At 40.0% G+C, this 25462-nt stretch overlaps 1 protein-coding gene across 9 annotated transcripts in view; it reads right to left on the bottom strand.

Moving 5' to 3' along the window:
• Window positions 1-7730: 7730 nt before the first annotated feature.
• Window positions 7731-25462, bottom strand: part of LOC102233433 (neural cell adhesion molecule 1-like) — a 288497-nt gene continuing 270765 nt past the window's right edge. For 7 of the 9 annotated variants that reach the window (XM_023342794.1, XM_023342798.1, XM_023342795.1 and 4 more), the window contains 4 exons: window positions 20303-20510; window positions 18894-19010; window positions 17169-17558; window positions 7731-12219 (listed from right to left, as the gene is read on the bottom strand). In XM_023342794.1, the coding sequence (XP_023198562.1) occupies window positions 12099-12219; window positions 17169-17558; window positions 18894-19010; window positions 20303-20510 (836 nt within the window). In that variant the 3' untranslated portion in view covers window positions 7731-12098. The remainder of the gene's footprint in view (window positions 12220-17168; window positions 17559-18893; window positions 19011-20302; window positions 20511-25462) is intronic. The other 2 variants (XM_023342802.1, XM_014472848.2) reach the window with 1 other exon arrangement.

Here is a 25462-nt window from a genome sequence, read left to right as displayed (position 1 = left end):
ACATTCATTCACGTCAGCATCTGACCTCATTAATAATGCCCGTCCACAAATCCCACACGCACTCCAGAACATAGCTGCAAAGGCTGGATCCAACACATTTTAGAACTAATGATCTGTTCAGTCCCATCATTTCATTGTTTTATGAACATATATTTCTGCAGTTAAAGCTGCGAGTCTCTGCCACCTCTACACAAGCTAAGATGGACATTTGAGCCAATTGTTCTTTGCTAAACATTACAAACTCAGTCAGGTTATATGGAGAGGGTGTTGGAATAGCAAGTCTTATCACAGATTCTGTTACATTTAAGCTTAAGCTTTGACTAGGCCACCATGACACATGAATCGGCCGAAGTCCAGTTCATGTAAAACCATCCAGTCTGGTCAGTCATTTTGTAACACTACAGTCAAAAATGAACAGCAATACTTTAGATTATTTGGCCTGACATAAGAGAAAACAACGTGGGCTCAATTTTTGCCAGGTTATGTATTAGGCCTATATATAAATGTCATAGTTTCAAGATGAAAATGTATTCAACAAGCTAAATATATCTAGCTCCAAGCTAAATATTTAGACAGCAAGCTAAATATTTAGCCTCAAACTAAATATTTAGGTTATTATTTAGCAAGATAAATGTTCAGCTTCAAATGAAAATCTAGCTCCAAACTAAGTATTTAGTTTGCAAACTAAATATTTAGTTAAACAAGAAAATTGAGTTTGCTAACTAAAGTTTTAGTTTGGAGCAAATATTTAGTTTGTAAACTAAACATTTGGCCTGCTACATAAATGTTTATCTAAAAAAAAATGTGACATTTATAGATGAATGAATAACGTGGTGAAAATGAAGGCTGAATGATCCAAATTATTGCTGTTCATTTCTGACTGCGTGACTTTATAAAAAAAAAAGCAGCTCATAATCCCATTTCACCTGTGGTCGTATGTTCAGGGACGGTTTCCTGTTGAAAGGTGAACTTCCACCCCGGTCTCGTTCTGCTGCTGAGGAGAAGCCAGTGTTCCCTGGTGGAACCCAGGTGGAAACCTGGTGGAACCCTGGTGGAACCCTGATGGAACCCTGGTGGAACCCAGGTGGAACCCTGATGGAACCCTGGTGGAACCCAGGTGGAACCCTGATGGAACCCTGGTGGAACCCTGGTGGAACCCCGGTGGAACCCCGGTGGAGCCCAGGTGGAACCCTGATGGAACCCTGGTGGAACCCTGATGGAACCCTGATGGAACCCTGGTGGAACCCTGATGGAACCCTGGTGGAACCCTGATGGAACCCTGGTGGAACCCCGGTGGAACCCTGATGGAACCCCGGTGGAACCCTGGTGTTCAAGGTTAGCTCTCCTGCATGTGTAGCTCATTTCATGAAAAGCAGAGACTTTCATCTTACTCCAGCCTGAGCTGAACATCTCCTTCCGATTTTGACTAAATGACTTGTACGCGAACTGCAAGCAGGACTTCTTATTTGCTTCTTTCAACACTGTCTTTCTTATTTAGCTCAGCCATAAATCCGACTTGTTGTCTCAGTTTTCTATGTCACATTAAAGGAGGTGAACCTATTGAGATTATTAAGAAGAAAATGTTGCATTGACTATTTTCTTCCTACGCTATTGTTTTCCATTCCATGTAATCCCAATGAGACAAATTTATTTTGCTATTGTGATCAATGATTTTGTGCAGTAAACGCACCGACGTCTCCCGGCGGAGCAGCTTGCCGATAAGCTGGATGCTCTCTCTCTGTTTTTTTTGTGGCTTCCGCAGAAGGCTGGAGAGAGACAGAAAGTTTTCAGCATGGGAACGAAATAAGTCAGCCTGCTCATCTGCTGTGATGCAACTCGGATGTGATTTAAAGGTTGGGAAACGGAGATGAAGCAGAGTGTTCTGGATCGGTATGCATGCTTGGCTGCCTCTCTGCTGAGGCAAAGTGGGGGTGGAGGAAAAGCCGTGACGGCAGGAGCGGCCTGGAAATGAGGAAAGTGAGACGTGGCTCAGCAGAACCGGGGAGCAAACGTCTCTCAAATGATTGTCCCCCAGAAATCTGGGGAGGAAGGAGGACGAGAAGAGCAGAAGGTGCCACTGCGCAAACGTCGGCTCAGATTTATTTCAAAAAAGCTCAAGGTTTGCTAAACTCCGAGCTGCTTCCTCATCTTTCCCACAAAGCTTGACTTTGACGGGAAGCACGGCCTCCCGTTTCATCCAATCACTTCGGCTCAAGTGACGGCGGTTCAGTGTTTACAGCAGGCGGCGGAAAGGAAACCAGGTCGATACCTAAGAGAAAAGCAAAAGTTTAATCATTTAAACATGTTTACTATAATAAAGCACAGGAAGTCGGATAAGCAGCACTGAGAGATTAACATGAGTATAAAAAGATTTGTCTCCCTGGCGTAGATGTGTTTATTTCAGTCAGAAGAAAGAACTCCCTCTTTTCACTAAAATGACTTGGTACTCCTTCTGCCAAGACGGGAATAAAATCTGAAATAAAATTAGGAACGGTCTGTTTCAGAGAGTTTCTGAAGCTGGCAGGCGTGTTTTCCCATCACATTAAGCCGTGAGGAACATGTCTTTAGAAGCGATCCTTCAGAGACCATATAGCACCCCTTATTGGCACCTCTGATCGAGAGTAAAACACCTTGAAAAACAAAATTCTGCTTTTATTGCAGGAACATAATCTCTCAGGGACACATTTTTGAAAAATCCCAGCTTTAATTGAACTAAACGAAGTCAACAAGCAAACATTTACACATCAATAAATAATTGTTTCGAGGCACAGAAGGAAAACCTCAGATGCCTCCTATTACACAGTAACAGTGATGGCTATTTAACCATTCCCGTTGCACAATCCGTCCGAGCTGACCACGAAAGAAAGGCACCACCGAAGCTCAAGTTACACCTGAACTGTGACCCCTGACCCCACAGGAGCTGAAAAGGAGCTTTCGTGGATGCAGAGCAGGACCAGTTTGTCAAATGTCGTCTTCAAGGATAATCGTCATCAAATATACATTGAATGTGTCATTTAATGATTCTGTTGTCTGAGCTGCAGGGAGTGAGCGTCAGGCCTTTAGATCTGGGCGATGTGCTCCGTCTTCCTGGTTTTAGTCAGAACGCCTGCAGCAGCGTTCTGGATCAGCTGCAGCTGGAGGACTGATTTTTTTTAGGCACACCTATGAAGACACTGTTGCAGTCAATCAATGCGACTGACCATAAACATAGATGAGTTTCTTATTTGTTAGTCCTTTAATCCCGGAGATGTTCTTCGGGCGATAGAAGGCCGATTTTGTAGTTGTCTCTATGAGTCTCAGGTCAGAGTTCATCACTACAGTCGGATCTTAGCCTGATCTCTGGTTTCTAGCTGCAATAAATGAAGCTGCTTTGACTCTAGATCGCTCTGCAGCATCACCATCCACATTGACTCTGGAGAAACTCGGATGATATGAGTTACGACAACATTTAATTTCCCTTTGGGATAAATAAAGTAGCTTTGAATTGAATTGTGCTGCGGGTCTGTGGGAGGTGTGCTGCTGCCTTTTGAAGCTTTCTGCACATCTCTATCAAGCGTGCCTGCAACTACGGAGGGCAGAGTTGGACTTGCAGGTCAGCGTTCTTACAGCATGGGTTGGTAGCTGTTTTCTCTGACAGGGAACTAATGGCTGAAACACGCTGCACATGGAAAGTTTGGCAAAGACAAAAAACTGCCACCAGCATTGGCTAATTAACTCCTTCCACTCCACGGTGAGTAATGCCCTCTTTAAACATGAGACAGTGGCGTGTGTTGAACAGCTTAAACACAGGACTTCACTCTGTGTGTGTGAGATCAGACAGGTAAGAGCCACGAGGCTGAGCTGTGTGTCGGTAGTTATCGGTGTGCAGCATCGGTCCGAGGCCAGAGAGAAGCAAACTGCAGCATTGTTGCCGTCCGGGGAGGAACGGCGCGGCTGAAAGGACCCTAATCTGCTGTGTGCAGATCTGAAGGGGCGGGGGGGTGAAATGATGACGGTCTTCGCCGGAGCTTTGAGCCTGACGGTGGATTGTTTGGTTCTCCTGACCCATATGAAGATCTTATTTAGCTGCTCTTGGGAAGCCGAGCGCTGCTGCACTCGTATGGAAATGTAGTCGATGTTTGTTCAAGTGGTGAAAGAAGATTAAAGGAAATAAAAACTGGGTTTTAGCCCGCAGAAGAAGGGAAAGAAAAGAAAAAAAAAAAAAACAACTAATGCACTGCAGCACTAAAATGAGATCCAATGGGATCAATAAAAATCAGGCTTTCCAAAAAGAATTATAGCTAAATATGATTGGATGAATGTGAAAGATGCTGGGTTTAAAATATTTATCAATATGTAAAGCTCATAAAAAGAATTTAACTTCACTGCAAAAAACACAAAATCTCAGAGCAATTCTGTCCGGTTTTAGAGCAAATATCTTGTTACACTTAAGAAAAGATAAAAATAACTTACAAGTAAGTTATTTTAAGTTACAATAGGAGCTTTTTTAAGTACATAATTTCTTAATATCAATGAAAAGTAGTTGTTCTGTTAGCAGATAATTTTACCTTTAAGAAAACATTTTTCCTATAATATTAGTGATATAATCTAGTAGCAACTAGTAACTTTCCATCAATATTAAGGAAATATTGGTTTAAAACAAGTTCCCATATGTTGTTGAAAAGTTACTTTATATACCTCATTTACTTTTGGCTTATTTCACTGCAGATTAGACCAAAAAATACTTGGTAAGATTTTGTGTTTTTGTCGCGCTGCTTTCCAAATTTAGCTTAATTATATTGTAATCCAAATGGATTTGAATACACATGTCATAATGCAGCGTCTTCCATTCAGTTTTCAGCCTCGGACGTTTTTGAATTTATAAACCAGATATTAACAAGCAAACCTTTATATGTGCATAAACATACCACAATATGGTGAGATCAAAGCCTATTTTACTTAGAACCACTTCAACATAGGAAAGACCAGATAAATAGCTCCTGATGTCAGCCTGTACGTCTAAATGGAGATTACTAGTGACCCCAGTTTGTCAAGCAATAACTACGTTTATGACAGGAGCTTCAGTCTAACAAGCAATAACTGTTAATGACTGTTTCAAAAATTCAACCAGTGAAAAACTAAAACATTTTAATCTCAACACTTTTGACGGACCCACTGAACCTCAACTACAACACAACAATTTCAGTCATATTTGCTAAATTAAATATCCTAATATTCATCTCCATGTGTAGAAAAAAGGCCCGAGATCAGTCTTTCCGGGTTAGGCCTATGTTACAACTGGGGCCATGCTGCCCTCTGGTGGTCAATATGTAAAAGTGCATGTTGACCGCCATAAACCCTGTTAAAAGTCAGTCCGTGTAAAGTTGTTCATGTGTTTGTCAAAGCATGTTTCTCTTATTTAATTTTTTGCTTTTCATTACTTTTACTCCGAAGGAATTTTAACCCAAGTTTGTACATTATGAATATGTTAACAGTTGACAGACTTACAGGAAAACCTTTAAGTGGAACAATCCACGGCTGGATGTCCCAGTTTCTCCTTGTGTTTAATACATCAAAGCGATAAAATTCAGATTATTCTCCTGTGTAGAAATTCTGATTTTAGTTCCCAAAGAGCCTTTAGTTTCAATTTTTCACACCTTGAAGAAGAGCATTGACAGCTGAGGGTTGTTTATACTCATCTGTTTCTGTATTCTCATCTATTATGGGAGTTGAACACGTGCAACATGACTTTTAGTATGTTTATACTAAAAAGCATAAACTGAATGTTAAAATGTGTATTAATGTTTAAATTCAAAAGTCTAATTATGTGAAGGTCAACAGGATTCTGTTTTGATGCTGAGCCTCTCAGGTTTACGTGTTGCGCTGCAGGTCAGCTGCTCTATTTCCCTCACTCACAAGAAAGGCAAATTTAGCCGTTTGGAAATATTCCCAGCAGAGAAAGGAGCTTAGCGACCCGCTAAAGCTACGCTTGGTAAGCTAGACACAGCCTGTCAAGCAGCTGGCTGCAGGTAAGACTGACTAATGAACCTTCTAAAATTAACTTGTTGAATGTCCAGTTTTATTTCATAAAGAGTGGGACGGGAAAACGAACAAACTTGTGTAACAATTAATACAACTCTGTGGAATAAGCAGATTAACTTGAAAAAGGTGAATAAATGTATGAAATTTGTCTAATTTTGAAGTTTTTATTTTATATATTCATATTCAAAATACAACCCCCCCGCCCCAAAAAGCTACAGGCAACATTAGAAACTTTAGAACTAATATTAGGTTATTTAAAATAAATAAATTTGAATAAAACATGACTGAGAACAATACAATGTAAGATTAAATTAAAGTTTTATTAAATAAACTGGATTTAGTTCAGCTGCAACGTGTAGAACATTTCTGACTGGAGAAACTGATCAAAATCTGTTCATAATCTTCAGTTTGTTTCTTACATTTTCTTTCACACTGAGCTCACCGTTTTTAATAGAACAAAAATAAATAAATTCTTCACAGAATGTTTTTTTTTCCCTTTTAATTTTATTGAACACAAACATTTCTGACAGAATGCAAAGTCAAAATGTGTTTTCCTTCATTCCTCAGTTAGTATTCTGTATTTACACCAGGGAATAGTGAGCAGACAGACACTCGGACAGAGGAGAAGCACACAGAGCTGCTTTTTACAGAGAGAAAGATTGGAGGACAGAAAGTTCTGGATCAATGACGGTGACCAGCTGCTGGCAGCGGAGGCTCCTCTGAGCATGATGGACGTTACAAATCCCTTTGCTGTAACGTCAGCACAGGACCTTAGAAGGAAGTTTTCATCTTATTTATTCCTTGATCAAAAAAAAAAAAGAAAAAGAAAAGAAAGGCAAAGCGGGTTTTTACAGAACAGAACCAAGTCCTTCTGTTTGGTTCTGGCTAAAGAAGAAGAAGAATTAAAAAAAAAAATCACATAAACCAGCAAAACTGGTCCATCCAGATATTTTTAACAACTTTAAGGCAAGAGAAACAAACAAAAAAAGCAAAACAAAACAAGACAAAATGTCATTTTTTCACACATTTCCAGGCAAAAGTAAGTCAGTTAACTTTTTGTTTTGTTTTGTTTTAGCAGAGACCAGAACAAGCTCCACAACATTTGAAAAGCATAAAAACATGAAGAAAACAAATCTTAGAAAAAGGAATTTAAAAAAATTATTCATGCCGTTTCTGACAAATCTGATCATGTCTGGAAACATAACATGTGTTCTTGGCTTGTCCACACTGTTTTCACGTGGCGCTAGATTGGAGCGTTAAAACGTTAAATATCTCCTTTTGACTCGTTTCATTGGCTTGTGTCCGTGTAGTTTTGGTCATGGCTGAACTTTCTTAAACGAGACCGCGACCAAGTTAAAGTAAGGTTCTTAGCAATAATCTGTCCTTTGAAATATTTATTATAAAGGAATGAAAGGATAAAACATCCAAAGGGAACCGGAATAATACAGCCTTACAGAACATCGGAGAGGGTTTTGAAGAAGCTTCATTTACAGCTGAATGGAGCAGCGAAAGAAAAGAAACTGACAGGAGGACGCAAACGGGAAACTCCGGAATACAGAAACCAAGAGGAAGGGAATGCATGGCGTCGTTTTCCAGTCTAAAGGCACTCGGCCGGACGTCTCTAAGCTGCTGACGGCGCTACCGGCTACATCACAATCCAACTAGACGCTCAACTCTAACACTCAAGGCTCGTGGGTTTGCTGTTCACACTGGACCAGCTCCAAGTCTACGGTGGAAGCAACACTGTACAGAAAAAGACCCGACTTCTGCTCCGCTTCTTAATGTTTCAGATGCAGAACTTTAGAAAAGGAGATGTTTTATTATCAAGACACCAAACTTATTTTTATCAAGAGGATTTCCCCACCTTCGGCAGAACCTTCTGTTTTCAATCAGTCTAAGCTAAACCTGAATATCACTCTGCTGGGTGGTTTGCCCTCAGACTCTGTAGGACTTGTGACAGTTTGGACTTTTTGGGAACTGTTTTTAAAGAAGGATTTTTGCCGCCTAAAACATCTGCAATCACGCCTGACTTTGTTCAACAGTTTATCTTTTTTTTTTTCACAACAGAACCTTCACATTTATTGATCACCTTGGTAACGACGCAAAAAGCTGTCCATAAAATGTCCTGCAGTAACACGATCTCATCGGAAAACAGTGAAAAGCCTAAACTTTACTTTAGGAAGATTTATTCATTGGGGAACATTTCTATGTTTTTAGTTTATTTTATTACTTTTTTAAAAAGTCACAATGGAGCTTTGGAAAAGTTGCACCACCTCTTTAAAAATTCTAAAAATGTCTCTTTAAATATTGAAGAGTTCGGGCTAGTAGCTTTTTTGTTCTTTTAAATATCATCCATTTCCAGATTTTTGAAAATTCAACATTATATAAGTAGCATGTTCTCTTATATTTCTTAGTCTCCATAGAGATGGGCCTCTGTGACTCTGATATTCAACTCATGCATTATGTTCCTTCACAGTACGATCAGCTTAACAGTGTACAAGGTTGGTAAATAAATTAGGTACAAAATCTTAAGAGTTGCCAACACTTTTGTTAAAAAAAAAAAATGTTTTTAAGGTGGGATTTTTCTCATCAGTGATAAAATTTCCTGAAATTTCAGGTTGGAAAAATGAATTTTGAGACTTTCTGCCAGGAGAGCCAATAAGTTTGGAAGGTGCTGCCGTTAAAATAATTTCAAATAAAAAATATTTAAAACTCCACACATTTCATAAAACTGCTAGTGAAACATCGGAAAGTGAAACAGATTTTTTCTTTTGCAGTTGAACGGGCTGATCTTTAAAACAACTCAACAGAAAGGCCAATAAATGACATAAGATGTTTATGGATTAGAGACTAAAGTAAACTACAGAACATACTTTATTGTACTTTTTTTTTTTTTTTTTTACTGCTGCGCAATAATTTACTGCCTAACCAAATTTAGATAAGCCCCTTCAGATTTGATGCCACATAATGAAAAGAGAAGCTGCAAATTTCCAAAGTTCCAGTTCAATTCGGTTACTATCTTAACAATAAATATGATAAAAGAAAAGAAAAAACAAACTCTGGCTATGAAGGAGCCAAATACGCCAAATACAAAGACATAACACACTTGGATCTATATTTCTAAAATGAGTCATGAGAACAACTACATCTCAGTCCACACTAACTTGATGTTTCTGTAACCTCTTAAGTCACTCCAAAGTCCAAACCTGTTGCCTAACCTACGTGTCCAAATCTCTTTAAGGAAACCTCAGGAAAAGTGTGACACACGTGTGAGAGAGAAGGAAAAAAATGTGAATTTTCAGAACTCAAAACACAAAGGTTTCGCAGCACACATAAAGGAATTTACAGAGTCCTGCTACATCAGAACCGGTTATGTTACTGTTTGGTGGCATTTCACCATCTACTTTTACTGTATTTGAAATTCTTATGAAGAATCAGCCGACCATCTGATGACGAAACCTCAGAACTTCATGGTTGCCCACAAACAATTTGGCTGGATTAATGAAACGGTGGGCCACGCTGCCGGTTTCACTTTAGATTTTGTGGATATAATGTTTTTTGTGCACCTGCAGAAATATATATTTATATTTCTGAATCGGTTTTGTGCAGGTGCTTCACAAATTGTTTCAGAAACACAAAGCAGAAATCTTTGTTACAAATGCAAAGTTCCAAATAAAAATAAAAAAATCAACCCGAACAATTACTGGGGGTTGATTTTAGAGTTCCCAGTAAATAGGGGCTCAAATACGGGTTTAGCTCCTCTATAAAAAGCAAAATCAGGATTAGACAGGACATTCTTCGTTCAAAATGTTTCGATGCACGGTGCTGGAATTGTAAAAAATTAGAACCATACATTTCCCCCTACAATTTATTACAGAATATTGCGCTGTAAAAATTGTACAAATGCAAATGTTTTCAATGCATGGGTAATTTCTAGTTATGCACAAACCTTAATTTGTCATTTTATTTTAACAGGGTTACAAAGCTTAATTCATGAGTAGAACACATTTTTGACCTAGTTTGTCCGTAGACATGCATTTTAAGACAAGATGGAGAACTGCAAACAGTGTAATGAGGTTACAGGTAAATCTACTGACATAAGTAAATAACTTAAATGATAGATTTTAAGTGAGGTTCCCATTATTTACATCCTGCAGGGCAGGTTTTCATTGGTCCAGTTCATTTATATTCATCCAAGGCCCATTATATTTGGCTACACAATATTTAGTTAAGGTTAATGTACCATGAGGAATTTTAAGGAGGGTTTTTATAGATATTTAAGAGATGAAGACAATTTAAGGCATGAAAATTGGAATTAAACAGGGGCCTATAAAAAAGAACGAAGCTGGGATTTAGCTAATCTAAAAAAAATCTAAGCAAAGACATTAAGGCCCCCTGAAAATTGAGTCCATATACAGGTCAACATGCAAGAGCGGATGACTCAAGGTCTTGGCATGAAAATTTCAGGCATATGGGGGGAAAAAAAATGTAAAAAACATTTTATGTTCCAACTGTATGATTTATAAAAAGAATAAAACATGGAATGAGCTTTTGAAGAGAAAATGCAAGACACAAAAAACAGCATGGCGACCAAACCCACCATGCTGTTTGTCAGAAGCCAGGAAAGGACAGAAAATGAACCAAAAGAAAAACTTGAGGATTAGAAACTCAGAAATCCAATATTTTTTCAATCAATTGCTGTCTCACATTTTGTGCTAACAGCAACACTCTTTAGTGTGGAAGTTGAAATTGAGTGATGTATGCTAAAGTCTATTGAGTAGTCCTTTGAAAATTAGTAAAGTGTTTAAAAATGACATTGAGGTGTAAGAAACTAATTTCTACAGATATTTTGGCTGCTACTTTTAAAGAGAGGGATTGCAATTTCTTCTGCAAAACGGAAAGCTAAAGGTTTTACAGCAAAGTTACTTTGTCTTATCCTTCCAAGCATTCAATCTCAGCCACAAAGCACAATGAATTCAGGAATGTAAACTGTTTGGGCTCAAATCGAAGGTAAGTGTCTCTAGAGAATAGGAATCTTTATACTGTGGTATAAAGCTATTAATGCTAACAGCGCTAATTGCTAATATAAGAAGCTAAGTTGGATAATATTTGTTTGTGAAGCCCTGTTTCACCACGTGGTGAGATGTTGCCTTTGCTCCAAATATAATTGATTAATGATGTCTTAAAAAGCTAAACAAACAAACAAACAAACAAACAAAAAAAGAAACATTTTGAATGCATTTATCTATAGTTACTGAAGAGAAATCAGAATTGGCTTACTAAAATTACTATTCACAAAACTCTGATGCAATAGACTTTTAAGGAGGAAAAAGAAAACAAGACATCAACTTTTACGTCAATATTTCTCTCAATCATTTTTCCATTGTTCGGGAGAGTGAAGATGAAATGAAGGAAAACGCAGGACCAAGGAGCGGAAAAGAACAAAACCCGATCAAATACGAGTTTACAGAAATACAGCAACTTCGCAACAAACCCACATGCTTTAATAAGACATTAAGGAACAGCTACATAGGCAGTGAGAACAGTATTTAAACAACAACAAAAAAAACAGGCAAAAGAAAAAGAAGACCCATAATCCATTATCACAATAATGAGCATAAAGAGTAGTAGAGTCGGTCTTACATTTGTGTGCATCTTAAAAGGCAGTAAATCTGTGAAGTAAAGCTACAGTTCATCCAAGTTTATCTAGAGAAAATATTACAGATGCTGATCTGCTTATTACGTACAAAAACGGGTGACATGACGCCTGAATATCTATGGTTTTACAGTGACTGATTTAGGTGGATGTATTGGGAACTAAGGCGTTGCATGAGGTTTATCACTCCTGCTCATATCCCGCAGAAACACGAATTTTCTTTGTAGTTTATCTTCTGAGTTGCTGCTTTTTTTTTTTTTTTTTTTGTCTAATGCAGTGGGGGTGGTGTGTGTGAAATTGTTTTGAAGTTTCAGTGACTGTGACCACCCCCGCTTTTAACTTGTAAAGCCCACACCCCAAACTCTCCCCACCCAACCTGCACCCCTCCCTCCTCCTCCCCGCCGCTCCCGGCTGGAGGACATTACGCTTTACTTTCGCTGCCGTTCGCCTGAGGCGCCTCGCTGGGGACCGTCTTCACCTCGGCCGTGGCGTCCTTCACCTCCAGCTCGGTTTTGGCGTGGTCGCTCTTCACCGCCTTCCCGCTACGGGGGCGAAAGCAAAAGGGGTGAAAGAGGAGAAAGGAGATTCAGTTAGAATGGACGAGGCTCTCTTCTCACAGCTGAACTGTCTGCCTTTTGTCTGGTTCCTCAAATGGAGGAAAAGAGGTGGAAACATGCAGGATGCTTTGAGGGAATCTGTTGTTCTCGCTCCTGGAACTGAATGCATTTTCACACTTAATGGGATTGAGCTCGCTATCCTAGCCAGGCATCAGACAGGAGCACATGGATGTCACAGCTACTTCCCAGGAACAATGAATGCTGATGTGGAATGACACAGGGCCGGTACAGTAGACACAGCGCTGGAGGGCGGGGGGGAGGAACCGAGGCACGGCCTACAACAGCGACTACAATACGCCAGAGGATTACATGCCATCTGGACTCAGCTGAGCTCAGACACAATGGGAGCAGACTTTGAAGCCACACATTACATTTATTTTTTTTTTTTACAGTCTAAAAATATTTCTTCCTCTGCTGTCCGGCCTGCCGCCTCTCAAGCAACTGCTCCGATCCTCACGCTTTCCTATCCTGTCCACCGACTAAAAAAAACCCCTCATAAAATTCCTGCTCAGTTTCGTTCTGCCCTGCAGAAATACCAAACACACATTTTGTCAAACTTTAGTGCACGCTGCTGGGATTTTAAGTGAGTGAAAGAAAAAGGACTTATGGTTGGTTTTCTCACTTCTTTTTTTTTTTTTACAAATAAAAATATGACACGTTCGATGTGAATGTGCAAACAGGACCATTAGTCAGTACTTTACAGAACTGGAACCGGGTTTGACTGCGGTTGCAGCTGCAGGATGTTTCTACCAGCTCCCCACGTCTGGAAATCAAAGCTTGAAATGTTCTTTGTGACACAGCTCAGGCTCAGTCAGGCTGGATGGAGAGTTTCCATTGTCAAACATTTTCCGTTGGATTTAAGTCTGGACTTTGACTGGGCCATTCTAGCCTGTGACAAAGCGACACATTTCAGCAGAACAGTGGATGATTTCAGGCGGTATTTAAACACATTTCAACATCATTTTTAAAGAACTGAAACATTATGTATAAAACAAAGCATCACTAGTTAACATTTAAAAGAAAATCGGTTTTAAAAATGCTTCAGAGTTGAACGCAACACCAAACTATGTCTGATATAGAAACCAGCAAACAATAAATCCATGTGCACACTTCCATAATGATCATGACTTTTGTTCACTTTTAATTATGACGTCTGTCACGGAAGGTTTCTTTATACTACCTGCCTGCCGCTCTATTTGACCCTGTTCTCTGATTCTCCGTCTTCTGAAGAAACATTTCTTCGCCCAGCATCTTACGCGAGGATATCAAAGGCAAATGTGATGAATAAAAATACAGATCACACTTTCCAGGTTTGCATTTGCAAAACAATTAACAACTGTTTCCGTCACTTTTAGTAAAGCTGCAGCATTTGCTACGGCTGGACTGTGGAGTTCCCATGTAATAAACAGGATATTTATAGAAGAGTCTGATAAAAAACATTTAAGACAAATGTTCAGCATCAGAATTGCTTAAAAGACAAAACAAGGCTTTTATTTTGATAAGAGAGCTTTTATTTTCCATTTAAACTGGAATCTTGGTTCAGCCCATGATTGGATGCTGATGTGCCGAAAACCTTTGCATTCCCCTGTAACTTTACTTAAAAAAGGGACAATGTACAATTTAAATTGACATGTCATCATTTCAGATTCTAGCTTTTAGCATTTGTACGGTCCGCAGATTTTTACCATCTGCAAACAAGAGAGGTTGGAGCTGACGGAGTCTACGGCAGCGAAAACGGCGGCTCTGATGGAGGACGGCACCGCGGGAGCGCTCTGCTTCAGGCCCGTCTGAGCTGTGAAGGAGAATCCCTCCAATGACAAGCGGGCTTTCATCACACTGATTTGGCGCCGACAAGCTCCCTGCATCCAAGTAGCTCTAAACGCTTTCGCTCTTCATCACTGACATCCTCCCCTGAGCAGCCGAGTGAGCAAATTAAGAGCTGGAGGAAGAGGAGAAGGACGAGTGTCTCTCAGGAATTCATCTCCTGCTACAGTCTTCTCCTCGACTTCACAGGCTGTCAGGAATCGGCAGCGTCTGCAAACTGCGGCGCGGAGTTCAGAAAAATCATCTCCAACATCCCAGCTGCCGTTTAGAGAGCTGATGTATCAGGGAGGAGTGTGTGGGGCCCGGCCACAAGGAGACGGGGGCCAAAAACACCTGCTGCGAGATCACATTTGATCAAACCGTGATCACTGTTTTCTGTAAGGCAATGAAATGATCTTGATTTATTGCCAGAAAAAAGATTTTGCTGCCTACTTTTGACAACAAATATTATCAAACAGAATCCACATACAGCTTTGTTCATAAATGTAATCAAAGGTTTTATTTTATTTTATTGTTATTGGTTTTATTTTATTTTACAATTTAATATATAAAAAAAAATTCTTTCATTTTTTAAATTTATAATTTGCTTACATTTTATTCAAATTTGTGGTTTAACTTTATGTATTTATTTCCATATTGTTGATTTAACTTATGTCTTCATCACTTAAAAATGACTATTTTATTTTCATTTATTGCCTTTCACTATGTTTCTTATGAATGCATAGTGGGGAAGGTTTGAGCCAACAATATAAAAATATTTTATTATTTAACATTATTTGACTTAATGTGTTTCACTCTATATTTTTTTTTCATCTGTTTTATTTTAGATTGCTATATTTTACACTTCGCTGCCGTTTCACTTCACTCTTTGATTCTATTTCAACATAATTTTTTTGTAATTCTATTAACTTTAATATTTCAATTTCATTTGATCATGTTTTATGTTGCTCTATTTTACACCATATGTGTCACGAGGCTATGAATCTTACACTGTTTTCTCTTCTTTTTCTCTTTCATTTTATTTTAATTTTTTTAATGAAAAGCATGAAAAAATTAAACTGGGATTTAATTAAAACAATTTTTTTTTGAAAACTGTCAAATGTGGAGATTTGTTTTAGTCATTTATTTTCATCTTTTAATGAATTTTTTTTGTTAATCTCTTCATCTTTAATGTTTTTTATCACACCTATTAAATCTCATCCCACATTGAACTACATGTTAGCCATAACGTGGAGGCCTGCGGCGCTGAGCGCTAACGGGCTGAACGGTGGGAAGATGCTTGCTTCTGTGAGGTTAGTAAGCAAACAGGTGGAGGTGGAGGCAGTGGGTGGAGGGTGGAGGCATGCAGTGACTGATGGTGAACATCTGGCAATGTTAAAGAAACTTCCACCCTTAAGCGGTCCAAAAACTGACCTGACATCAACAAGTGCTGATGTCCAGACTTAATGTTTTTAGATTTCCCACAATGTATTGTTTTCCCACACAGATACAGACGTCAGTCTTCAAAAAAAAAAAAAGCCACAATGAATGCTATAAAATTTATGAATATTTGCTGTGTAACAAATTCCTCCTAGCTTTTGAAATGTGGGACGTGTCTGCAGTCGCAGCTGTGCTCCTTCTTCCACATGATTAATTCAGGTGAAGCAGCTCCTGCTGCCTCTGGATCTCTGCCCACAGCTGATGCTTATTGGATCCTGGTGCCGAGCCAAACGGCCGAACATATTTCAGGGTGAGATGGAGGCAATCAATATCTTCCACAGGTCAGCAGTTTTAACAGGGACTGATGAAATGTGATCTTCATTTCAAACTTTCTTCACACTTGGCCTCAAACTTGGCTGCATGGGGTCTTTAAGAGCGAGTTTGTTTCTTTAGTAAGATAATTGATTGGTTGAATTTGGCTCCAGATTTTAGCCTCTTAAAATCAAATCTCTGCCAATGAAAAACTGTTAAAGCATACATTAAAGCACAGTTCAGCAATGTACAGAAGCTTACTGAATTAAATGTCAGTGAGTTTCAGGGACATGACAGCACAAAGGTGAATCTCTACAAGGTTTCATGAACATTCATGGAGTTTTCTGTAGAAATGTGAACGTTGGATGCTGACATTACTGTCAGGGATGTCTGTGCTGCTGCTACATGCTAAAGATGGGGACATGGAGGATTGTTTTTTTCTTTTGCGTTCTCTCGCAATAATGTACTGATCAGTTCATGTGGCATAACTGAGCCCTGTAAGCCTTTCTTACGGTGGCCATTGTACTTTCTGCTATTATATAAGGCTGTTATAAAGTTTTTCCATCTACTGTATGTTAGTATCTTGTGTTTTATATATTTTTCTCTAGGTAGAAAAGTGCCACAAACCTATGATATAAATGGAAACTTTCTATAAGAATGAAAGAAAGAAAAAAATACATCCAAACTATTTGGACTATTTCTGAGTTATTACCATGAGGTAATAAATCATCTGACAGTTTTGATTGTGTCTCTTGTGTTGAAAGTCTGAATGGTTTAAAGGGATGTTTTCATGTGAAGTCCCATCTCAACCTTACACAAGCAGATATGCAGTGAATAAATCGATTTTCAAACAGGTTTTAGTACCAAAGAGTTAAGAATAAACACTGAGGCTCTTTAAATGTGTAAACATTTGAAATTTTAAACTGACATTTGTCACTGCATACAAAATAGATCAGCAAATATTGCAGTAAGCATATAGTGAGGGAAAGCAAAATAATTTTTTTTCCAATTGAAGGAATTAAAATCTGTGTAATTAATTATTTGAAATGAACCTTTACAGGAGGCAATATAAGCCACAAGAATTAATAGCAAAATCCACACTATATGTTCAATTAATCAATTTCACTTTTTGAATGAATGAAATAAAAAAAGCTTTTGGATGTTGTTGTAATGGACGGAGATGCAGCAGTGCCTCTGTTCTGAGCAGAACCATGCATGTGGGAAGAACCGTTTAAGGGTGAAGTTCTCCTAAAACATGACAGCCCTCATGAAATGACCAGAACAAAAGGGAGCAATAAAGGAAACGGAGATGTTCATACTCATTTTGGGTTGATGTGGTGGAGTCTGAGCATGGGGCACAGCGGGCATCGTTGCTCTGGCCGTCTACTTGTAAGTCCTTACTCTGGGTGCTGCTGGGGGCTTTCACTGACTCACACGGGTTCTGAGGGCTGTCGCCATTAGCGGACGGTGGGCTAACTGGCTCTAATACAGGAGGGCTGGAGGCAGGGGCAACTTTTGGAGCATCGCTGAGGTCAACCAGGGGCCCGACGCTGCATTCGGAGTCTGCTTTGGGTGAATTGGAAAGGGCTGCAGCGGTGTTTTTAGGAGAGGAGTTAGTCTGTGGCATGCTAAAGCTCTCTCTAACCGAGTTAGCAGCAGCCGGGGGGAGTCGGTTTACCGCCGTGTTCGGGGAGTCGGCAGCGGCAGGTCTGTTTGGCAGGAAGTAGCAGGGAGGGGAGTGGGGGAGAGAGGTAGGAGAGGAGGGTGGACACAGGAGAGGAAGCATAGAGCCAAAAAAATATGAAACAAAAAAGGGTAGAGTGAGAGTGCAAGTCAGGGCAACAACAAGGCTTTAAGTGCTTCTGTGCTTCAGTGGAAAAAGTAAAAATCTATACACTCAAAATGTTAGCGACAAAATATTGGAGGGTAAAACACAAAATAATCAAAGGAATGGACAAGCAGTTTTCCCAGGATGAAGGAGTTGGTCTACACACTATATGTTCAATTAACATATAATTAATTGAACTACTGCTCTGAGCTTTTACAGAAACTCGAGGGATTCTGTTTGGTACAGAAACAAGATAAAGCCGCATAACGTCAGCTGGACCTGAAACCTAAAGAGCTGAAATGATTCAAGTCGCCAATCATTTTCTCCACCCTGTTTGTTAAAACTCCACACCAACATGTTTCTGAAATATTCGGCAGCAATGAATGTTATGTTATGAATGTTCCTTCAAACGGCTTCCTAATCTATACCACACAACGAGCATGAAAACAGCTAAAAGAAATGGAGCTTCTCAGCCTCAAAGCTGTATATCAACTGAAGTATTAATACCCATTCAACTTTTAGGCAAGTTTTAATATTTTTCTTAATATTAAAACCTCAAATTTAAATGAATTTCATTAGGATTTAATGTGACAGAGCAACACAAACTGCAACACGATTGTGAAATGGAAAGAGAAAGGATGACTGCTAATCATTATCCTAATGTGTAATCTAACCTCAGTACAGACAGTGGTTGTAATGTGACAAAATATGGAAACGTTCAAGGGATATGGATACTTTTGCAAGCCACTGTGGATTCATGAGCTAGAATGGCCTAGTCAAAGCACAGACTTTAATCCAATCAAACATTTGTTGTAGACGTGTTGCTCTCCATTCAGTCTGAATGACGTCGAGCAATTTTGCACAGAATCCGGAGTTTCAGTGTCTAGATGAGCGAAGCTGGAAGAAATCTCAACAAAGCTGCTGTTATTAAACGTCGACACAAACAAAACTGTGAATTATTTCTCTTCAACTTCCCAGCTACTAAATGTTGGTTTATCACATCAATTCTGATATCGTACACTAAAACTTGAGGATAAATTGTGACAAAATGTGAAAAGGTTCAATGGGTATGAATACTTCCATACAGCACTGTTTTTATATTTGTCTTATTTTATCTGAAAATCCTACATATTTAAATCATCAATCCACCAATTAAGTGTGCAGACTCGGTTTTGGACCGTCTCTCAAAGAGCCAATTAAAGCGCTCGGTTCTCACTCTGGTTCTGTCAGCGGGGTGGTCTCATTGGGCTCAGTGGGACCCCCTCCTTCTTGGTTCGGGGTGTTTTCTTCCTCTGTTCTCACTTCCACAATCGGCTCCTTAGACTCGTCCTTCCTGTCGCCAGAAAGAAAGGAAAGAGCAGACGGGGCGCATAAATTCAGGCGTGCGTTTGTGAGACGTGAGGAGGCCTCAGTCAGGCAGCGCTTCATGGCGGCCCGGGAACACACGGTCACCTCACGCAAACGATCGGCAGCAGCGTGAAACAAACAAGCTCAAAGATTCAGACACACACAGACGGCCTGTTCGGCTGTCAGCCACGCTGTCTCGTTCACTCAAGCCAATATTTGATCATCCTCCGCCTCCACCAACCTGCGTGCTCTGATTGCAGGTTTCTTTTTCTTTTTCTTTTTTTCCCCCCCCTGAGGGCTTCGCCGCTCTCTGATTGTGCTCGGCTTTAAAAGCGTTTGCTGGCAGGGAACGACATGTCTGAGATCTGAAGGTGCAAAACATCTCTGCAGATCTCGCCGCCGCGACTCGGTTCGCAGCGTGGCACGGGCTCTGAAGAAGTGTTTTGTGAAGGCTTTGGTTGAAATATTTATTTGTTGTGTTCACTGCCTCCATGAGGAGATGCTGCCGAACATATTGAGGTGAATTCTTGATCAAAGAACAGCGCTCTTTTCAGGAAGGTTGCATTAATAATTACGTTGCTCCAAACATTCTAGCATTGTCAGTAATTCCTAATCATTGAACATAATTGCATTTTGCATTCATTGTTCGAGAAACAGCGTCCTCCACTATTACTGGTGAAATGATTAGGCTGTGTGAAAAGCCTTAAAGTAAATGTGTCTTTTAGTTTAGCAGAGTAATCTCACTCTGCAAATTTTAAAAAATGTATCCTTTTCTTTCTTTCTTTTTTACAATAAAAGGTATTTTTAATAAATTACTGCCACAATAATTTTTTTTTTACCACCAACACTTCTTATTTTTACTCTAAAACCGTAACTATTTTTTTTTTGTTGCCATTTTTACTTTCGTCAAATTTGCTGAGCTAGTGATTGCACTCGTGTTAAGCAGAGTGGAGGATCTGTGATGCTGTGGGCCTGTTACAGTGCACTGCATTGTGAACATTACAAGTTTTTAAGAAAAGTCTGATGTCTTCTACATCAGAAAACTGAGAGTCTGCTGTGATTGGGTTTTTCAGCGAGAACATGGTCATCTGGCAAAATCAACTCCACCTTCCTCCAAGGCCCAGGGAGGAGGAGCCTAACCACCATTAAACAGCTGCATCTTCACCAAGTCACCAAGACATTTGGTGGATCTTTACCAGAATTTACAGAGCATGTCAGATTATATTCTTTGTTAAATAAATCCAGAAGCAGTCAGCGAATTACAATGCGTGCGCTTACGAGAACGCCGCCTTTCCCTCCTCGATGTCCTTGCTCTTGGCGCCGGGGCCGGCTTTCCCGCAAACGTTGACGGCGATGCACATGAGGAGGCCGCACTGGTTGAGGAAAAAGCAGGTGACGTCCACGGCAACCAGCAGCAGCAAGAAGACAACGATGAGGATGCCCACGATGGCGCCGGTGCCGAGTCCCGAGCCGCCGTCTGCGGTGTCTGAAGAGGAAGAGAGAGGCAAAGGGGGGGATATGCAAACCACACAAGGCAGAAGAGAAAGAGGGGTTTCAACATGGAGGAGAGGAGAGGGGGGCAGCCAGGAAATTAGACAGAGGACAGACATGATGAGAGGCGGTGAGGGATACGGTGAGTCTCAATGAAGATGTGAAGCAATCAGTTGGAGGAATCACCAAGTACATTTTCCAAAAAAAAAAAAAAAAAACAATCTTCCACTCCATCTTTAAGGGAGAAATGTTGTACTTTCTACTCTACCAAATTCATTTTCAAGCTTTTAAAACATGGAACTGTGAAAGGTGAATCCACGAATAACTTTTGGTTGTTCTGCTACAGTTTTCTTGCTCTTTGCTCCGGGAGTCTGAACAATATTTGGGAGAAGGAACCGAAGGATTTTGGAAAAAGAATCTGTGGGAGAACATGATGTTGCTGACACTTTTCAATCAATGTCAAGTGTTCACTCGATGCCAAAAGCCTTACTGGCTTTAGTTTCCAGCTCTTTGTGGAGGAAGTCCTGCATGGTTCCCAGACAATGTTAAGAACAGAGTCTGGACTGAATCCAGCATCGTTCTTCTCTCCCACGTGTCCGAAGCAACCTAAACCACAGCGGACTGTTCAAGGTGCTGACGCGTTGTGCAAAAAATTATTCATCGTCCCCTGGGATTTTTGTGATGCTCCACTTATTTTTGAATGGCACGGGATAACACTGGAGGAGAAACATAGCAGCATTAGTAAAACACTCCAAGATTGATTTTAGTTTTCGGTCCAGAGTTTCATCTGCAGTGCCTTACTTTAGCTTTGTAGTTTCCATACTATATCTAGTGGTCAGTATTAGAAAAGACGCTTCAGTATTTGGAATCTCAGCTAATTTGCAAACCCCGTCTTCAGATGGACTTTGAGTGACAAAAGGATCTTATTCCAGGTTTAAACTGAAGAAATAAAACTGAGATTAGCACCCAACATTACAAATAACTGATAAAAGACCAGTCTCTTAAGAAAAGACAAATGAACAGGTTTTTTTAATACTCTGTGCTAAAAATGACTTTTCTAATTATATTGAATGGACTCCAAATCTTCAGTCCATCGTGTTGACACAGATGTAATCCGCTTATAAGTGACACAGGAGCTTTAATATTATTGTAAATCTGGAAACCTACACCAGAACACTTAAGGCAAACTATGTATACTAACTATGTAAACTATATTCAAACTAAAAAAAAAGTGGGCTAAGAACAGGACCTTGGGGCACTAAAACAGTTTATTTTATTTTAATGTAGTACCACATTGGGACTTGATATCTACAGATCTATCAGAGACTTTGTTCTTGACCAGGTTCAGAGAGTCAGAGTGGACCCCACCTCTGGCGCTCCACTGAGTTGTGTATTTAGCCCCCTACTGTCCACTCTGTACACTTGTGCCTGTGTCAGCAAACCCACAACAATGACGTTTAATTAGAGGCCACTGTGGCTGAGCTCATCTTTGGTGGGGATGAAACGCAGGGAGGAGGCGACCAGGCTGGCGGCTTGTTGTGCTGACAAAGAGGCGATCCCCGACTTCTGTTAAGAGTTGCTGTCCTCGGTTCGCAGACACACTGTGAGACCGAGAGACAGTTTCTACAGCAGTCTGACAACTCCTCCACTGGAAGGTTTATCTCATCTTCACTAAACTTTAACTGTTTTCTTTCAAACAATATTACACAAGCAACACTGTTACATAAGTATATATTCCACAGTGTATTCCCCACAGGTGATGCACTGTAAAAAAAAACAACAACACAGGGATAAATTCAGAGGCAGAGTGAGGCTCAGATGCATTAAAGGCTATTTCCTCGAAGCACTGTGGTCTGCTCAGGATGAAAAGCTCATCAAACTGTCTTGAGAGAAGGGGAATCACCTTTAAGTTCATATAAGACATTTGTACTGTTATACTCAGTGGTCCAAAACGGCAGTGCTGAGCTGCAGTATAAATCTTTGTATCATCAAAAGGCTAAAACCTGCATCAAATATTTGTTTAAAATAACCTTGCTTGCAGTTTTCTGTCCTAACAAACAAATGTTCTGCAAGGTGGCATATGGTAAATGTACTGTTTACATTCATTTTAAAGCAGCAATAAACAGCTTGATAAACACTAATATATAACACCTAAAGCAATACTTCTGCTTTCATTGGTTAATTACTTCAGTAAATGTGCTGAAGTCAGCATATGGCAGGACCTCTGTCAGTGCTTTTGCAGCAGTTGTTGCACATTTGAAGTTACAGTCAGACGCATGCATCCACAGATGATGCTAAAGGCTTTGGAGCTTTTCTGGGAGCTTCCTTGTGGACATGTACCCTGGTTCTCCAGCAATTTCCAGAACACGGCCACCTTAAACACGGAAGTTTCAAGATGTACCATCATTCCAACCTAGAGAAAGGTTTAGGTTTATTCAACACATTCAAGTATTGAATTCACATTCAAGTATTCACATTCTGAGTGTTTTTAAACTCCTAACTGAAAGTGGAACAGTGCGGAAATCCTGGCTGAAGAGCTTTTGGAACAATAAAAGAAAAACAAAAGACATTTTCCAAATAAAGATCATGTGCTCATGTGAAAGCAGCCTCTTTTTATTTGCTAGCTAGGCGGAAAGAAATCCCATCATTTGTTAACCAAATTTAATTTGTGGAAAACAACTGTTGAACACTCAAAATCACAGCAAGATTTCAATTTAGCATAATTTCTCTCAAGGTATTTCCTATTGATTTAAATTGCCTCTAAAGTAGCAAGAATGTCCAAGGACTCGTGTTGAAATCAGCATTTATGCACGGCTAATGTCTTTTCATTGCTCAAGCTTGCAATGTTTCCAAAATGAGATCATAATCACTACACGGAGTATTAGATATGTAAATTTTTCAGCACTGCTGTAATAGCAAAGCTAAACATGACTTTCATCCTGCAGTGCAGAATGATATTGTTTCTAGGTGGACTGCGTGACGCATGGGTCCTCATGCCATGGTCCTTGGTTCAATTCCTGACCTTGAGATCTTTGCTGCACATCCGCCGCCCTTTCCTCTCTCCATCTGTTGGAAGTTAGTAACGGCCAGTAGTGCAAGAAAAGTCTAGCATCCCAAGGCTAACTCTAATTTAAATTCTCTAACTGTGACTTTCCCCTCCTGACTGACTGGAACATCAGAAGCGTGTCTCTGCTGCGTGTTCTTACACGTGCCAAACACGCCGTTACAGACAACCTGTGTTTCTCCTCTGCTCATAGGTTCATTTGCATTTTAACAGGAGCAATAAATCATGCCGCACGGTTTAGGGTTGGGGGTTTAAATGCTCACATCTGCGTGTCGGGAGAAACGCTTCTGTTTGCAGGTGCCGGACGGAGCCGGAAACTGTTGGTGACAAGCTGAATGTGATAAATCTCAGTTCTAAAACTGAGAATCCCACACATGTCTGAGAGATCAATAAGGCCTGTCCAGCACTAACGATCACGCTTATTAACACAACTTACACCGGTGATTCATTTACATCGTATAGTCCCGTGAATTATACCGCCTGATGCACACGGTGGTTATCTGTGTTTGTGTGAAACAGTGCGGTGTGAGGTGAAATGTGGCCATGCATCTCACAACTCACTGCTCAGAGTGGTTTCTGCATTTCATGATAAATAAAAGCATGTCTCTGATATTTTAAAAAAACAAAACAAAAACAAACAAAAAACACATGCATTGATGGAAATCTAAAAGGCATGTTGTTGGAAATTTCATTAAAAAAACTATTTTTGTTTGCAGATTTCCTGTTTCCTTTTGTCCATCATAACCAGAATGTCTCCAAGAAAGACAAGGATTACAACCACTCCGTTACACTACAGGTACAGCTTAGTCAATGAGAAGGTCATTAGAAAAGTTATTCTTGAAAATCTATTTCAGTAGATTCTGTATATTTTTAAAATATATTTGTTCAGTTTTAACAAAAATCCAAAATTCAGTTCCTAAAAGGTTTTAGAATAAGACATAAGGCTAAATTAAAAATGAATTTTCATTACAGAAATGTTAATTTACCAACACAGCAGAGGAAAAGACTGCTGACCGTTCACAGCATGCCGTGTATAATAAGCATGTTAATGGAAAGTTTCATGCAACAACTGCTGCACTTCTTGTCTTCAGTCAGTGACCCATAAAAATCTTTTTGCTCCAAACCTAAGGAGAAAAAAGAACTGAAAGGTCCAAAGTCATCGTCCAGAGGAGAGCTTTCCCTTTAGGGAGATGATTTTATCTTCCAGGAGAACATTGTACTGGGCCACACTGCCAAAAGTGCCAACATCGGTGTTAGTCACCATGGAAACACCAGCCAACTGGCCTGACCAGAACCCCAGAGAGCCTCCATGGAGCACGGTCCAGAGGAAGAGGAGAGACATCAGAACCAGCAATGCAGACGAGACGAAGGCCGCGATCAACCTGGACTTTCTGAATATCTCAGCAGAACCAAAGCTGAACTCCTCCATGCCACGGCGCATCGATGAAGTAATTCATGCAAAAGGAGCCTAGACCAGGAACTGACTGGAGGAACAGTACAGTACAGAGCTCTGCTATTATTAAAGCCACATTTCTGCATTAGAATTGATTTTTATTGCTTTGATTTATATTTTTAATATTACAGAAACATGGACTCTTATTTTTATATCTGTGTCTCTTCTCTGTTTCTCCCTGTGAAGCTCTGGCTTATTTTTATTTATATAAAAAAAGTTCTACATCACAGTATGACCACTGTGGGGCGCTGCACCGCCATTAAAACGCCATCAGCTCTGGCCTGCGTTCACAGCAAATGCTTACAACTGGCTTGGTCGTCTGACTGATGAACATATCTAGAAACTCCTCATGGATCTGCAGCCTGAGTGGCTTTAAGCGTTTAACAAATGGACGCTGAAACAAGAGGTGTGGCTTGATGTCAGAATCCCA

This window comes from Xiphophorus maculatus, chromosome 11 (assembly GCF_002775205.1).
Source record: "Xiphophorus maculatus strain JP 163 A chromosome 11, X_maculatus-5.0-male, whole genome shotgun sequence".
In the NCBI taxonomy this organism is placed as follows: domain Eukaryota; kingdom Metazoa; phylum Chordata; class Actinopteri; order Cyprinodontiformes; family Poeciliidae; genus Xiphophorus; species Xiphophorus maculatus.
This window is presented reverse-complemented; position numbering and strand designations above follow the sequence as displayed.